The 18,010-nt window shown below is 35.1% G+C and overlaps 1 protein-coding gene and 1 long non-coding RNA gene across 2 annotated transcripts in view; one reads left to right on the forward strand and one right to left on the reverse strand.

Moving 5' to 3' along the window:
• The window catches only part of LOC134795393 (uncharacterized), a 548,375-nt gene that overhangs the window by 183,765 nt on the left and 346,600 nt on the right, over positions 1 to 18,010 (reverse strand). The gene's annotated exons all lie outside the window — the stretch shown is intronic.
• The window catches only part of LOC134795386 (collagen alpha-1(IX) chain-like), a 215,548-nt gene that overhangs the window by 163,266 nt on the left and 34,272 nt on the right, over positions 1 to 18,010 (forward strand). The window contains exons 7-10 of the mRNA XM_063767220.1: positions 1,307 to 1,353; positions 11,640 to 11,750; positions 17,240 to 17,254; positions 17,478 to 17,633. Coding sequence (XP_063623290.1) covers positions 1,307 to 1,353; positions 11,640 to 11,750; positions 17,240 to 17,254; positions 17,478 to 17,633 — 329 coding nt within the window. The remainder of the gene's footprint in view (positions 1 to 1,306; positions 1,354 to 11,639; positions 11,751 to 17,239; positions 17,255 to 17,477; positions 17,634 to 18,010) is intronic.

Here is an 18,010-nt window from a genome sequence, read left to right on the forward strand (position 1 = left end):
TTTATATTTACTATAGTCACTGTTCATAAAGTAGGTATGTAAAAAATTGTAAGGACACCGAACTAATCCCAGTAAGGCTTACTCGTAGTTACCGATCTTTGTTGGAAGGTCAAAGAGCACTCAAACCTTTCAACCCTCGAAAGCTTGACTTTATCATTTACCGTTGTTATAAATATTATGGGCCAAACTGATTGTAGGTACACCAGAAAATGTTACAAAGAATTCAGTCCAACTTGTTTTATTCCATTTGGTACAAACATTGGGCCTCTCTATTACTTAAGCAGAGTCAAAATCAGAAAGGAATTTGCAAGACAAAAATCCACGCCTGGTACAGAAAGGCTACCCTTATAAAACTTGATAAGTTTATATGACAAATAACAAGATAAAGTAACCCTCTGTACTCTGTAAATGAGTACATGGAATTGAATTTTCACCTCAGCAGCTCGAACAAGGGTACTTTGCTTCTTAAAAACAGTGAGCAAAATGCGATTTTGCTCACTGAGTCATTTTGTCTCACTCAGTGAGCAAAATCGCATTTTGCTCACTGAGTTGTCTCATTCAGTGAGCAAAATGCGATTTTGCTCACTGAGTGAGACAAAATGACATTCAAGTGACCTTTATAGTCAAATGTCATTTCAACATGCGGGGTCTAATACAAGTTCGATACTTGGGTTCTATTACCTCTGTCCCTCTAGGTATGTTCTCACTGCTTAGGGTGAAAAATTTTGTGTACTACACGAGATCAAAGTTATTTACATCTCGTGCGCTTTTGAATCCCTTACTACGCTCAAGATTCTAAATTAGATTCACTCGCTACGCTCGTGAATCTATTATAGAATCTTTCGCTTGCACGGGACTCAAAATAAGCACTCGAAGAAATATCAAACTTTGATCTCTTGTTGTACAAATAACTATTGTAACGACATATGTAATTTTATTTATTATTAAATTGTTGATTTGTATTTTAAACATGACATTTTGCTCTTTTGTTCATTTGTGATATTTTTATCTTTATTCGACATTTTAATGACAGTTAACAAATTATTTATGTTTACATCGACTTTAATGTTAACTTGGTTTATATTTAATTGGTTGACATGTTTTTCTTTGTACATGACGATCCTTATTGGAAGACACAATTTTATTAATCTTATTATTTTTTATTTTAAATTATAATGTAATTTTTGACGATCATGATCAGAAGATAAACATAATTTTGACGAATGTAGCAAATTTATAGTGTAATTTTCATCTTGAAATAAAGAAATCAAAATCGAATCGAAGTTAACCTTCAATTATTTTTCAGGTTATTCAATGGCACTTAGAGGGGAAAAAGGCGAGCGAGGACCAAGGGCAAGAATCTTATTTCCATATCACTCTAACACTGAATTTTTTTTGTAGTTTACTTAACGAATAACTACTTTATTATGCATGAATTTGAATTTGATGCACAGCTAACAATAAATGAATTAAAACAAGAAATCTACATTCATACTCTTAAAGAAATGTGACACTTTGCACCCTTATTTTGTTCTAATATTATTTTCTGGTATTAATATTATTATTTTTTGTATGAACGTGTTACACTTACATGAACGGTAAAGAACCTACCTATGATGACTTAGTTTAAGTTTAAAACGCACTTCAATTACCCACTTTCTTAAAATGTTTACCAAAATAACAATCAACGATTGTTTTAACATACAAGTGTACTTACCCCCCCCCCCCCCCCCCAGACAACAGTCTGCCTGATTCGAACTTTAAGATACGTTTTTATTTGAAGAAACGTTACATTTGACACTGACATATCTAATCCATATCGTATATAGTCGTAATATTTGACGTATCTTAAAGGTCGAATCGGGCCGAGTGTCTATACCGACGTAGTACGTCATTTCAACGCTACTGAGACAAGAGGAATTATCGGTCGTTCATGCACTTCAGGTATCAACGGTGGTGTCACGCCGCGAATTTGACACTGATGAATGTACCCGACACTTGATGACTGTGATACAAAAGGACGTACTGTATTAGATATAAAATGAGCCCTATGACCTTTTAGCCGAAGGTAGAGCCGCGAGCGTTGGGGGAAATTTAATAGCAGCGATTACTCAAACAATTAAGCTTAATTTAGAAAACATTCAGTCGGGACAAATGTTTACTTGTAACCAGTGCTTGGAAAAAGTGTGAGTTTGAAAACGTAAGCAAAATGTAACTAACAGTGGTCATAGATTACTCAAACAATTAAGCTTAATTTAGAAAACATTCAGTCGGGATAAATGTTTACTTGTAACCAATGCTTGGAAAAAGTATGAGTTTGAAAACGTAAGCAAAATGTAAGTAACAGTGGTCATACATTACTCAAAGAATTAAGCTTAATTTAGAAATCATTCAGTCGGGACAAATGTTTACTTGTAACCAGTGCTTGGAAAAAGTGTGAGTTTGAAAACGTAAGCAAAATGTAAGTACCAGTGATCATACAGAGAAAATATGAAATTCGGAAGTGATCTTACACGGCTTTAAACAAATTAAAGTCCGGCTAAGCGAACTCTGCAGCTGCACCGACTTCGACAGAACAAAGTGTAGGAGTCATATTATAAACGTCATATTTTCATAGAAGTTGGATGTTTATGATGATACTTTCACACTTTGTCTTAGCAAATGACATGCAGAGTTATCTTAGTCCGACTCTAGGAGCCTCTCTAGGACAGTTTTAACGTTCAATAATATAAATAAAATCGTGCTAGGACAGTTTTAACTTTCAACAATATAAATAAAATTGTGCTAAAAGCTCTCAAAACATGCTCACACCCTTAAATCACTAACATTCTAACGCCCAATTCGGGATAAACAAAAGTGCGTAAACGCAAAACTCACATAAAGCCGCGCATGTATTGTTTCGTCCAATTTATCGGCACGGCAGACATATTTGCTATACCTAAAACAAAAACAACATCATTAACAGACAAAGCCGGTCTATTTTTTACCTTAACACATGGAAAATAAGGATTAGAATGTAATTAATGAGTAGTGTCGCTAAGTTCTCTTTTGTTTTCTTTGGTGATATTTTGCACGCGCTCTAAGGACACTGGAATGTGTGGGCCTGTGGGGATATGCGCTCGTTCGGACCTTTTCGAGTTTTCGGGAATTTGTATTGGTTTTAACCCTTTCATTACCCTTTATATTATAAATAGTTTTGTTGTTGTTTAAACAATTATTTAAGGCCTTCAGGTATTTGTGTTACGCGAATATCCCGAATTAATTAAGTATTTTATGAAAACATTTTACCAATTTTGTTATGAATCTTGCATGCTTTTGAATACTACAATAAAAATATTCAAAATCAATCTATCCAACCCATTATCCAAAGGCAATTTCACTTTTCCAAGTACCGGGAATTGACCAGAAAAAAAATTTACGATAAACTACTTCACGAGAAATGTGGCATAAAATTCAGAAACATCGTCGGCAGAAATAATTAGAGCATCCCGCTTCGTGCCTATTCATCAAAGCTCCGATTTGCTCAGTTGTCGGAGCCATTAGTTGCAATGTGAACACAGTAGCCGGTGCGTCATAATTTACAAGACGCCACGGTACAACGCCATACGTAACGCCGCCATCCGTCTTAGTACTTGGTCTTAGTAAGAAAGAGCAAAGGTTAAGCTTGGCTGCTTGAGCAGAGCGGGTAAGATAGCCCTTTAAGTGGCGGTCAACCCGTGAATGGTCGATGCGAAAACCAGTAAACTGTCATCCACCAGTGAGTGGTTAATGAGGTGTTGACGTATTTAGAGGTGAAATTGAACGCATTTAAGTATAGTTACGCTCTTCTAGCGCCCAAAATTAGGTAGCGAGTTAGAAAAGGATAGCATACCATAAGAAACACAAAAACACTTGGTATACAATTTGTAGGTAGGCCATTGATTCGGGAGCGACCGCCTAGTCCAAGGTCAGTCTCGTTTTTTAAGAGGTTGTTTTGTAAAAGAAATTGTATCTTAGGTCCCTTTTATTGATTTAATCTTAAAGATAAAAGTCTTCCTTTGATAATTAAATAGCAATTACCTCCAATAATCAATTAGTTTTATGGTGGTAGTCATTTTTAACAAGGAAGCTGGATAACTGTCATTCTTACGGAGTTTGATTAGGTCTGGCCAAATGAATAAACATTTGAATAATTGAATTGCTATATTCAAATAGCCTATATAACGCTGATTCTAACAATATGTGATTTAATATACTGTCAAACATAGAAAAGCTTAAATCGACGATTTTGTAAAATTTTATTCATCTGCGCTGACCACCCACCGGGGCCCCGCCACTTGACTACTTTTCGCGTTTTCGCTGGCGCCACTTGAAGGGATAGTTGATCAACTACTAAAAAAAGTTTTTATTTTGAATACATTTTGTTTTGTGTAAAACTAAAAAGCTCTCGATACCTGAAAGACGAGGTGTTCATAAGGTCAGACAGGAAAAGTGAAATTAAATCGACCAAATTGTATTCGATGGTTTTATTTCTTAGATATCAAGTCGTGTGACATATATAATAATATGCATACCATCGCAAAACTGAAATTCAGAAAAGATAAAAAAGATAAAAAATAGTTTATTCAAGTAGGCATATTACAATGCGCTTATGAACGTCAAATAAACCTTTACCGGCTCCAACCGTACACCTCTGCCCCGAGAAGATTTAAATCCCCCCTCAATTGGAGGAGGGTATCCCAATATGGGACCGGCAACAAACTCAGCGGGACACATCTTTTCAAAACATTATTACATCTTATAATTAACATGCATTACGAGTAATTAAGAAAAATACAATATAAATTACTATAGAATTCATGCAATTTTACTCAGTGAGTACATAACTTTATACAAATACGTAGCTCTAGAAAGATCTGACTTACCTTAACCTTATCTAACGATACCAAACAAGTAAGTGTTGTCCGTCCAAATGCCAATATTGGACCTTGAGCATTTAGTTACAGAGCTGGATACATTTTATTTTGAATTAGCGCCAGAATTTGGAAATGTTGTACCTAGAAAGCTTTACAAGCTTTAAAAATTAGGTACTAGGTATAATGTATTTGTTGGGGTGTATATTATACTATCCATAGAATTGTTGAATTGTTCATTCCGCTATATCCGGCACAAACACCTATGCCTTATATGACTTATATTATAACCGTTCCGGTTTCAGTTGAAATTTGTAGTCTATGCTGTAGTTGAGTATTTACAAGAGGTAAAGCAACACATTAGTTCTTACAAGCAATTACAAGTGCTTTTGTTTGAGATATCAGGTTCTTGCCCTAACTGTAGTAAAAGTAAATAAAACGTAAGACTTGTATAATTATCAGGGATCGTACATTTTCCAGCATTTTTGCTGCACGAAGTGTTGTTAACGGAATTGGTATAAATAATTTCAACCCTAATGATTAATTAGCGTTTATTACGTTGATATTAACCTTAGTTTACCATTTCAGTTGAAATTATCTATACCAATTCCGTTAACACCACGCGAATCGATTTGGTGCAGCGGAGTGGTGTTAACGGAATTGGTATAAATAATTTCAACCCTAATGATTAATTAGCGTTAATTACGTTAATATTAACCTTAATTTACCATTTCAGTTGATATTATCTATACCAATTCCGTTAACACCACTCTGCTGCACCAAAAATGCTGGAAAATGTACGATCACTGATAATTATACTAAATAAAAGCGTCAATGTCATTATCCTATAATACTCGTATATTTCTAAGCAGTTCGTATACTGTGTCCCAAATACAGAGAAAAATCCATTTTGATAGAATAGAAATTCTATTAAAGTTTGTATTTTAACCCTGGCTCAAATTCAATTCCACCGCGCGCTGCGAAAAGTTAAAGTAGCATTGTGTTTGGTCCAGTCAACAAGTACAGTCAACTTTAGATAATATCATGGTCTAATAAAACATGGTCTTCTATTCCCAGAGTGACACAGGCCTACGTCACAATAACATGGCCGCTATATATAGCGCTATCGCATATTATCATATAGCGCTGTCGCATGATGACGTAGGCTTGTGTCAGTTAGGTGACCTAGAAAAGACGGGAATAGAGTACCAGGCGGAGTATATTATTATACAATGGATAATATATTTGTTGCTAGCGCATTAGAGTTATTGTGCACCCTGTTCACTGTGTTTAATATGTGAAGTAGAATGGGTGTTTAGGTATAAAATATTGTGTTATGTTTTCTCTAGAAATATAAAGGCTCACCTTATACCTACAAGAAAAATTTGAAAGTATTGGAAAATGTCTTCACAAGGTCGATTGTCTTGTTTTTAAACCGAACAACACTAAGATGAAATCTGTTCCAATTGAAAATCACATAAATTTCATACAACTTACTCATAACAAAACCCATTATAAATAAATAGGATTAGCCACACTGAACGTTTATAAAATGAGCCACTTTACAGGGTATAACAAAATTTTACAACAATTTGAATGTTCAATATTCGGAAATTTAGCGACAGCTATGATAGCTACCAGGTGCCTATATTAAGTAATATCTACTTAACTAGTGAAGCATACTAAAGCCATCAGCCATCATATTCTAATAAGTAACGTTAATGGCACAGTACCTATATGGACAAATACAGTACGTTGTTTCCGACTAATTCGGTTTTTTTAGGGTTCCGTACCCAAAAGGTAAAACGGGACCCTATTACTAAGACTTCGCTGTCCGTCCGTGATAGCTAGACAGTTGAAATTTTCACAGATGATGTATTTCTGTTGCCGCTATAACAACAAATACTAAAAATAGAATAAAATAAAGATTTAAATGGGGCTCCCATACAACATTTACTCCCATACAATATTTCCTATTACTTCCTATTTTAAAACGACAGTCATACAAATGACAAACTTGGCGTGAACATTAATAGTAGATTGTTAACCAAGGGTTGAAAGGCACCCATTTCTGTCGAGGTATTTTGGCGCTCGAACGCAGTGAGAGCGCCAATAGTCCGAGACGGAAATGGTGCCTTTCACCCGAGTTAAACACGCTACTTTTCATATCGAATGCGAGGAAACCAAACAAGACAAGGCAATTTCGCAAAATCAGTAATTGAAGTACCCAATAGACCTACGGCCATGATTTTTTTCCTTAGGACTTACTTGCAATCGGAGACTTTACATGTGTGAAGATTAATAACCCCTAGCGAAAATCATTTAGATTGCAATATTTACGAAAACACACATTTTTTAACAAACTGCAGTAATTTTAAAATCATTATAGTATGAAAATCAGCGGGATTGCCTCTTACTTTTTAATTTTATACTTTTTCGTTCTAAAAGCCGCAACAGACTACCGGACCGCACCGCGACCTTGGTGCGCCGCACCACGTAATAACATAATAAAAGTATTTTAAATATTAAATAACAATTTAATTAATAATATAAGAATTTTTTATCTTGTATTTTATTTTATTTTCATGAATATTGTGCGAAATAACTTTAAAAACCAATTTAATATCGTACAAACGTTTAACTGTGGCTGTATAAGATGTCTTGTAATGTGACTGCCTTTGCTCATTTACGCAAGTGTAAGGTTTAAAAAAAATTTTTGGTGTATTCCTTTTGGTTCCCGCCTTATGAAATCGAGTAAATAGAATTCAACGAAAGAAATCAAGAATAATTTGTTTTTAACAATTTACTTATATCATTTTTTATAAAAAGAGGATCAACGTGGGATTAGTAAAATTAATCAATTACCAATTGTTACAGGCGAGGAAATAAAGACCCTATTTTTCCATTTTATTTCCACCCACTTGTTCATGGGACGGGGACGCAGAGGAGTACACCACTTTTCTGCGCTAGAGCATAAACGTATCACTTTCTGCGCACCTTTTAGAACAACAACGACCCACTTTCAGAGCATGAGATATGAAAAGTATTTTTTTAAATACTAAGTATTACATGTCACGGATTGTTTCATTTTCCTTTTATATAAACTAGTCTGTTAATATGTATCGTTCAGTGTCATGGGCAGTGCAAAGTGATGTATGATCGTGTTAAACGTGGCTGAGTATACTTGCGCAGTGCTGGCACGCGACGCTAACAAACAGTGTTAAGTTTGCTTAATGGCTGTAGGTATATCATGGCATGAGAGGGTTAAACTTCATTTGTTACTCGATCTATGAAACATTTGCTTTGGAAATGGGGTATGTCTTATTTTCGTACTTTTTTTATTTGATGGAATATGTTAATTTTTTTGTTTTTAAGTGGTTACCAGTTTCTACAAATAAAACTACAAAATTTTAAGAAAAAAACAGTAGGTACCTATTTTTGATAAAATTAAGTACTTAATGATTTTATTGTCAATCATTTTTACCAAGGATTATTGAAACTGTGGGAATCATAAGAGTGGAGTTCAAATGTTTTCTATCATAGTAATATGTATTTCCTCAACTTTCAGGAGAGTAGGTAGCTACAACATGGAAATTCTTCGTGTTCTTTTGACTTGACCTACTCTTGAGAGATAAAATGTAAATACATTTTGGTAATTTTTACACGACGATTAAATATAAATACATATTTGGAACAATAATTTTCTGATCTAAAATTATTGACAAACCTCATTTCAATATACAAAGCCTTATAATTAATATTTCAGTCAATTTAAATTTTAAATGATGGCATCGCTAAATTGTTATAGTCCAATCACTTAGGGCTGTTAAGTAAGTAACTGATTAACGATTAGTCAACGGAATATTTATTACAATAGGGAGGCCTAAAAGCCTCGCTTAAGCTGTCATAATGTAAATTAGAGGGGTAGAAACAAATAGGTATTTTACTTTAAATTGAAACTTGTTCATTGACTGTATATTATTAAGTCGTTATCCTGCTGTTTTTGGACGACAACCTGATATTTGCAAGTTACTCATACATAGAAGTAAAGTCTAATTACCATTGATAATTTTGTACGTAATAAGTCAATCATATTTATAATCAGTTATTTAGGAGACGGGGGAAATATAATCCCAATTTTTTGACACATGTATAATAATATTTCATATTTTACAAACCTGTTTTGGTTCTATTCAACATAAATTGTATGAAAAGTAAAAAAGACATTCTAAGTACCAAGTACCAAACATTACACTTAATATTTTTGTTCGGTATCGAAATGGGTAAATTGAAATATGAATCTTAATCTTAAAATAACTGATAGGTATTATTTTAAAATTTCTCAAAAACAATGAAGCTGTATATAAGTAAATAGCATTGACAAAATAACAAAAGCCATAAGAATTATATGCCATAAGAGGTGTCTATTGTAATGTTTAGGTAACTATTGCTGCTTACAAATCATATCGTCTTGAAAGCGGGTCGCTATTTTCCAAAGTTAATTTCCGGCCGACTATACCACAACCGATCGTGTGGCCCGATTGCTCGACATTAAATTGCAACTTTTGACGACACGCTCAACAGGGCTTGAAGAACTGGGTATCCTTTGTTTGTTTTTAACGCGAGGCACGCAATGCCGCTCTTGCATTGTACAAAAATACAGTTGAAAATTGGCGCCCTAATATATAAAAATTATAATAGTTGATTGATGAAGCCTCTTTTAATACGAACACAGGGTTTTTTTCTACCTTTAGCCATAGGTATTCTACGAGCTGAATATACTGTTTATTCTAAGCAACTTTTACTATGGGACTAGAACCAAATAAATTGTCTGTTTCATAAATTTTAGCTGATTAGATGTCGATGTTGTCTATGGGTGGGCCAAAAATGTTATCGCGATTTCGGGGTTATATAAATTATAAAAGTTACTCAGTATAACCTATATTTCACCTGGCGCAATCTACAATATATATACAGGGTGGAAAGGCACGACGATCCTTTCCGGAAATGGGAGATAGTTTAGCCTAAGCTCTATATTTTCTCCATAGAAACTATGTTCATATGGGCAACCGTTTCTAAATTATGACCTTTTAAACATCCACGCAAAAAACTACTTTGTTCTAACCCTAACAGGTGACAGGGTCAATGAACTTACTTGTAAACAATCAGTATTCGACAGGAAATTATGCTAATTTGTTGCCATCTAACCATTTTTAGGTCTGCTTACAGCACGGTAAGAATCATTGCAGGATTTTCGCTTTCTTAGTGGTTCCACTTGTTCAATACTTGAATGAAATAGTTATGTTATTCCTTAATATTAATAATACTAACCACAACATTGTTTACAACGACAGTTCAAATGGTGACATTGACAACCACTCAAAAGTACGCAATCGTCTTATAAATATCTCTGGTTTCCTTGACTGATAAAAAGGTTTTAGTTTCTTAACACGTTTCACAAAATTATTTTCGAATAATTGGAAACTATCTAAAATAATTAAAAATAACAAGTAGGTTGTGTTAGTTGCACCAAATGAACTTGCAAAAATTAAATACTAAGAATAAATCAAGAATAAATACTTCTTCAATACCAAACTAACAAACCTTCTTGCGTGGTAGGAAATAGACAAGACGTCTGATGTTTGAAATTAAATTTTCTTTGAACTATACTTATTGAATGTCATATTCTTCAAATAAAAATGTTAGATGCTCGTGGCTATTTAAATTTGTGGGGCTGTGTAAAAGATATGGTGTACCAAACCAAACGGAATGTGAAACTGCGGACGAAATGAGACAAAGGCTAATTGGTGCTTTCTGCGGAGGATAAATGACGAAGAGCATACACTATATCGCATGTGCATCGACATACTCGGGTACGGGCTGCGGCGGCGTTGTAATACACGGAGGTACATTTGAACACCGTATGTGAAAAGAAGATAGTATTAAATATTGGAAAAAAGTAATTATCTAAGAAAGTAATAAAATTGTTTGTAATATTTTTGCATGCATTTGATTTATTTGACATTTATGCGTCATTCATACATCATTGCGATACTGTCAACGATCGGAAAAAAGTGTAAAGTCCCGAGCTTTCCCGACGGAGATCCTTAATCTAGCCGTCATGTGCACATGCTATAGGGTTATCACCACAGTTAAAAAGTAGTATTTTTGCAATTTTTATTTTTTACTCAATTAACGATTCTTACCATTACCAATAGTCTCTGTATCACTTAAACGACCTAATACTTCCGGGAAGGATCGTCGTGCCTTTCCACCCTGTATAATGTCAAAGTACCTACATGTACATAAGGCTAAACGACTTGTAATTATTTAAAACTTAAAAGTAAATTACGATTCATGGCATCAATATCAAAGCCTACAAAACTATAATTACCTATAATTTCAATGACAGCGTCTGCTGAAAAATAGTATCTTCCTCTAGGTACCTATTGTTACTTAATAAATTAGAGCGATCATCGTAGTAGGTACATTTATATTTAACTGAACAACATTATTTGGTTTCATTATCAATATACCTTAGCTTGATTAATTTCGGGGAGAGATTGTTAGGGGTTCAAGTTTCAACTCCCCCCCTCCTCTTTGAATAATAGCGATACATATTTTTATTGATTTCTATTCTTCCATGTCGAGCGCTGGGACGTTTACCTTACTACCTAATAAAAATCCTTCAACCTTGATTAATTTTCGAACAAAATTATACCAACTAATTTAAAATGTACATTCCAGGGTATACCCGGGGAGTCAATCCGGGGTCCTCCAGGTCCCCCGGGGCCGCCGGGGCCTCCGGGCCCGCCGGGGACCACCGCCATCGCCGAGATCTCAGGCTCAGGTGACGATGTAAGTAATTGAGTAATTTAAAATCCACGAAAAAGTAATGCCAGTGACGATAAGTGTCAATATCGATATATCTAGGGACAGTAACACTTATTTAGAGATAACTTAAGAATTATTATCATGAATGAAGGAACATCATGCAATAAAATGGAGGCTCGCGTTAAGGATGACTCACACTAGACCGGACCGGGCCCGGGCCGGAGATTCCAGGGCCCAGTTTTCTATGGAAAGCACCGATCACCGATCAGCCGTTATAGAAAATTACATGTCGGACGCCCCGGCCCAGGCTCGGCCCGGTTTAGCGTGAATCATCCTTTACTCCATACTTTTTATTACTAAATTAAAACTGATTGTGAGTAGATTTTTACCTTCGACATTCCTCGCCTATCTTATTCAGCGCGGAATCTCCAATTTCCATAGTTATTGTTCTTTCACAAACAATACCCTTCGATCCGACATTCACAAAGCACAGAAATAAAAACGCCATTACACCTTTGCAAAGTACTCATAGCGCAAATATGAGAGCACAAAGCAAATTCCCATATCGGAACTAACCTATTCGACCTCGTATCTGACTCTAAATTACCCTGTAATTTGAGCTTAATTTCCAGACAACAAGGTTGATTTTCCGATTGGACAATTGAGTATTTTACGAGGTTTAGTAGGTCTTCCTACCTAGTCGAAATTCTCATGCAGTGATAGCACCGCAGTCGCGTTGGCCTGCGGGCGTCATCTGCTCCTACTGTAAACAAAGATTACGTGGTACAAAGCATAGGCGACTAGTCCGTTGTGCACACGACAAAAAATGCGATTTACAGCAAATGATGATGATGGAATTTCGTTTTGCACAGTTGCTCCTTTTGAGTCGCAGATTAATTTAGGAAGGGGAGCCAATCGAATTTTAAATGCGAAGTTTTGACTAAACGAGTGGCCTCTAAAATTTAGAAATAATAAAGTTTTGCTATGTGGTCAAGTTTGGTATCATTTTCGTGTAACTCAAGGATGCTAAATTGATTTCTGATATTTAATTTATACGGTTTCATATAAATAATTTGAAGAAAAAGATAAATAAAAATTTGCCATTTTTTCTTTTTCAGAACAAATGCCTACGTTTTTCTTATTTTAATATACATAATACACACAAAAAACAAAAATATCATATAGTGATTTATTCCATTCTACCTTTTAAAGTCCAGTTGGTTCTTATAAATATGTATTGTTAATGATCTGCCTGCCTACTTGGTAAACTACCATTGGTTCGTTTGATTGACTAGTTAATTTTGGTAGTTTGTAATGCCTGTTAAACAATACCTATTTGAATAGCCACCAAATAAGATAAATAGGTAGTTAAGCACCCATCATAAACACCATAGCCACGCTATGGTCAATTGATCAAATTATGTAGAAATATTTTCCATAATGGTCAATATCAAGAGAGGAAATTGGGGACTACATTTGTATACTTTGTATGGAGAAGCGGCCATCCATTATCCTCTAAAACTCCCCAAAGAACCTATTTCTGCAGTATTTACCTACAATACTGTTATTTAAATGTTACCTACTCAAAATTTGTTCATTGCATTGTATTTTGATGCCTTTCATTATGTAGTAGTTATATAAACTACTAATAATGCACTGTCTAAAAGCCGAATTTTACTTTCCAAATCCGCGGGTCTCTTATGGTCTGTCCCATACGCAGCGCTATCTCCGCTTGCCTCAGCGCGTCCTATCTAACCTGAACTTGAATGGCCCATTGAAATGCAAGTTTTTTACGTGCGCCGTCCGGCCACTCGATTGGCAACGCTTGTAATAAGCCTTTTACGCTCTTCAAATTTTATTAAATATGGGGGTTTATAACAGTAGTAGTATGGGAGGTATGGTTTTTAAACTTGCTTGCTTGAAACTTAATACTTACTCGTATTAAGCTTGAATAAGGACTGACTATTGATTACTGATTAGATACTGAATCTTATCATAAATTAGTTTTCGCTAAGCTTGTATAAAACTTACTATAAATTGGTTTTTATCTAGGTACCTATATATATGGACTGATCATAAGTTTAATAATTCCTCTATGCCTAAGCTTAGATCTTACAAACATAAATTACCTACAGCAACCGCCGTCATCATAATTAGCCTACAAATTTACAATTAAAGCCAGGGCCGAATGACTTTTTTTCCGATACTTCATCGTTACCAAGGTAACTATCTAACAAGGAAGGGTACCCAACTGTCCGACTCCGATTTGATTTATTTTGATATATGTTATAGAGTAGTCTCAAATAACGGACACGTATTTTTTTTGGCTGCTATTTAACTGATCATTAGATTTAGTAAAATTTAATACCAAAAAAATGTAATTTACCACCCTAAAATAATAAATGAACACCAAAATTATAACACCATTTTAATGTGAAATGATTACCAAATTTATTACATTTTACTATCATATTAAAGGAAATGACACCAAACTAATCACATGGTATAATAATATACTCCGCCTGGTACTCCATTCCGAGATTCGCGTATGACCTAACTGACACGCGCCTACGTCATCATGCTGTTTACAGGTTCTCAAACTTTGAAATGTGGGAGAATTTTAACCAACGGTGAAAATTATTTTAACGGCATTAATTTTAAGTTATTCATGTAGAAACATAGTAAAATAAAACAAATCTAATGTATTAAATTAAACTTTATTTATCTATACAAGACAAACGTTTAAAAAACTAATTCACAGTTACACATTAATTACCAAGCTTACGACGTGAAAAGTTTGGAAAACACTGCGACTGCTGACACTGAGCGAGAAGGAAATAACAATTAACACGCGTTCGACAATGATGACGGTCAGGGCATGAAGTTATCTAGATCCGAATTGTCAAATGTCCACAGCGCTATCCTGTGGTACCAGTAGTATAAACAGAATTACCCGAAAGTCTGAAATTTCTTTCGTGAATCGGAAGATATTGCTAACGAGTAATTAAAAATGACGTGTTATTGTAAAATTTAAGCTAAAATACATATAAATGAAAATTATAAAATTATAAAGAAATATTTTAACTTATTAACCATAGGTATAATGTACCCATGTAACATGTTATGTTGAAATAAAGTGGCAATGTTATTGTGACGTAATCGCGTGTCACTCTGGGAATGGAAGACCATGTTTTATTAGACCATGACTAATCATTATTAACCCAAAAATTGTAAATGATTACCAAATTTCAAACCCCATTTTAATGAGAAATGATAACCAAATTTGTACATCTTGCTATCCTATTAAAGCAAATGACTCCAAAATAATCATTTTAAACCCAAAAATAGTAAATGACCACCAAAATTGTAACCACATTTTAATTAAAAATGTGCAAATATTTAATATATCGTTATCCTACTAAATTAATTAATTCACTTCGTTACCTTTTTCTAGTAGCATTTCTTTTCTGTATGGGTCGCAGTTCAAACCTAACCTAACCCACTTTTCTAGTAGCATTTCTTTTCTGTAAGGGTCGCAGTTCAAACCTAACCTAACCCACTTTTTTAGCAGCATTTCGTTTCTGTAAGGGTCGCAGTTCTAATCTAACCTAACCTAACCTATTCTTACCCACTTTTCTAGTATCATTTCGTTTCTGTAAGGGTCGCAGTTCAAACCTAACCTAACCCACTTTTCCAGTAGCATTTAGTTTATATAAGGGTCGCAGGTCCAACCTAACCTAACCCACTTTTCTAGTTGCATTTCGTTTCTGTAAGGGTCGCAGTTCTAACCTAACATAACCTAACCTATTCTTACCCACTTTTCTAGTAGCATTTCGTTTCTTTAAGGGTCGCAGTTCAAACCTAACCTAACCCACTTTTCCAGTAGCATTTAGTTTCTATAAGGGTCGCAGGTCCAACCTAACCTAACCCACTTTTCTAGTTGCATTTCGTTTCTGTAAGGGTCGCAGTTCAATCCCTAGCCTAACCTAACCTAACCTAACCTAACCTAACCTAACCAAACCCACTTTTTTAGCAGTATTTCGTTTCTGTAAGGGTCGCAGTTCTAACCTAACCTAACCCACTTATCTGATACAAGTTCGGTTCTGTGAGGATCGCTGTTCTAACCTAACCCACTTAACTAATAGCAGCAGTTTAATCGACTTTTCTAGTAGCATAACGAAATGCTACTAGAAAAGTAGGTTAGGTAGGTATGCGGTGCGGGGTACGGGGGGTTGACCAGGAGGGGGCTAGTAATTTTGGCATCATTTTACTTTATTTGGTAATATGTATACATTTTTTGGTAATCATAGTGGTTTGTTTAGGTGAAAATATCGCATTAATTTGGTCTTCAAGATTTGGTGATCATTAATGATTTTTGGTGATCATTCAATATATTTGGTATTTGAATACAATTTGAAGTGCAGTCGTAATTAAAACGGTGGTACTTTTGTATTTTTAGGCCTTATTTTTTTGGTGTTCAGTATTTTTTTCTGGTAAGCATGATTTTTTTATTTAGGGTACCAAAGTATTTTTTGGTGGTCATTATATTTGTAGCCATTTTTTTTTAGCTGCCCAAACTCAACCTGTTAGGAGAAAATGGCCTTCAAAGTGCTGAAAATTGACCACACCTTCTAATTTCTGAGAAGAGATTGGTTCAAAAAAATTGATAATTAATTACTGGTTTCGTTATATGTTGGAGAACATGAATAAAGAATGGGGACGTGTTTTGTCATTTCACCACAAACTCATTTTGCAGCATTGTATTTATTGTATTTAGCATCGTTAATAATGGCGTATGCACCATCGACAATAAGGTCCCTTTTCATAGATAACGTCACATTATGTAGATGTCCAATAACCAACCTGTTTTCTACGAATACATTCGATTTTATCAGACGTACCTACTCGCACTATATTGTTACTTTTCGGAGTTCCACATAACATTTTCCGGATATAAAACTCTCCCATAGGAAAAATGTAAGGGTCTAAAAAAATATGTAAATTTATTCGCACGATGGAACCGTGATGGAACCAGTAGGTACTCGTAATTCTATAACGGACCAATGCAAAGACCCCTTCACATTACTGAGTGTCATCAATCTTTTTTTGATTGAACTATTGACTTTTCTGGTAGACTTAGCGCCGTCGACACTGCCGGTAAATTGGGACGGACCTGTCGTAATAAAGTTTATTAAGCTCTTGGCGCCCAGCCAACATTTCAGTAGGGGATATCGATTCATTTGATTTTCTCTAAGGGAGCTTTTCAATAGAATAGCGCCAACGATGTTGAGTAATCGTATTTGCCGAACCCGCCACCTCCTCGACATATTTTTCCTTCCTATACGACGGTCCGTAATTGAAACGGGTTTCTCTTTAAACTTTTTCACGTTATTGGATTATTTGGGGTACCGTTTACAACTTTGGATGATTGACAATTATACTTTGCGGCTGTGTAAGACTTTGCGAGAGAAAATGCTTTTGAATTCTCATTTTTCATGCTCACTTTTATGCAGAGGAATACGGTAAAGGTAATAATCTTAGCAGGTTTTGGATATATTAATAGCACACATTATTTATTAATAATTCAGATTCAACGTTATAAGTACAAATACAAAATCGGAAATTGCAATAAAAAAAATATTGCATTAGCATACCTAACTATTTTTTTCAACATTATAAGCTGGGAACAAAATTAAAATCTATGATCAAATTTGCGCAACCCAAAATTAAACCTTATGATATTATTTCCAGCAAATCTTCGGTGAGAACTACGTATCACTCGGCCAGTGTGGATGTAACTCCTCGACGATTCTGTCGCTGTTAGAAACTGCGCCTGAGCTGCAGGGCCCGCCAGGTCCACCTGGTTTGGTCGGTGCTGATGGACGCACCGGCCCGCCAGGTATTGGGGTGAGTACTAAGGTGGTAGTGGTGGTGGTGGTTATCGAAAACTATGCAGTAAACAGTAAGACTCCTCATTCGTTTTATCGCTGTAAGACACTGTGTAGAGTCAGGGCCTCAATAATTGGTTAGCTCTAATACCTACGCCTAATGGTACACTCGCCGAATGTGTCTGAGCGGCCAAGGTGCTCACAACTATCTGAACACCTCTCGCCTTTATTGTCTCTATATTTTAGAAGTATAAAGCTAAACTGGAAAAATAGTCAAAAGGCACGCGAGGATCGCGGTGTTTTATGAAGGTTGTCAGTATTTTATACATATTTACTAGTCTCTGGCTGTCGACTTAATTTTTGTACTACCATTGAGTGATCCGAGTAAATTTGACA

This window comes from Cydia splendana, chromosome 12 (assembly GCF_910591565.1).
Source record: "Cydia splendana chromosome 12, ilCydSple1.2, whole genome shotgun sequence".
NCBI lineage: Eukaryota > Metazoa > Arthropoda > Insecta > Lepidoptera > Tortricidae > Cydia > Cydia splendana.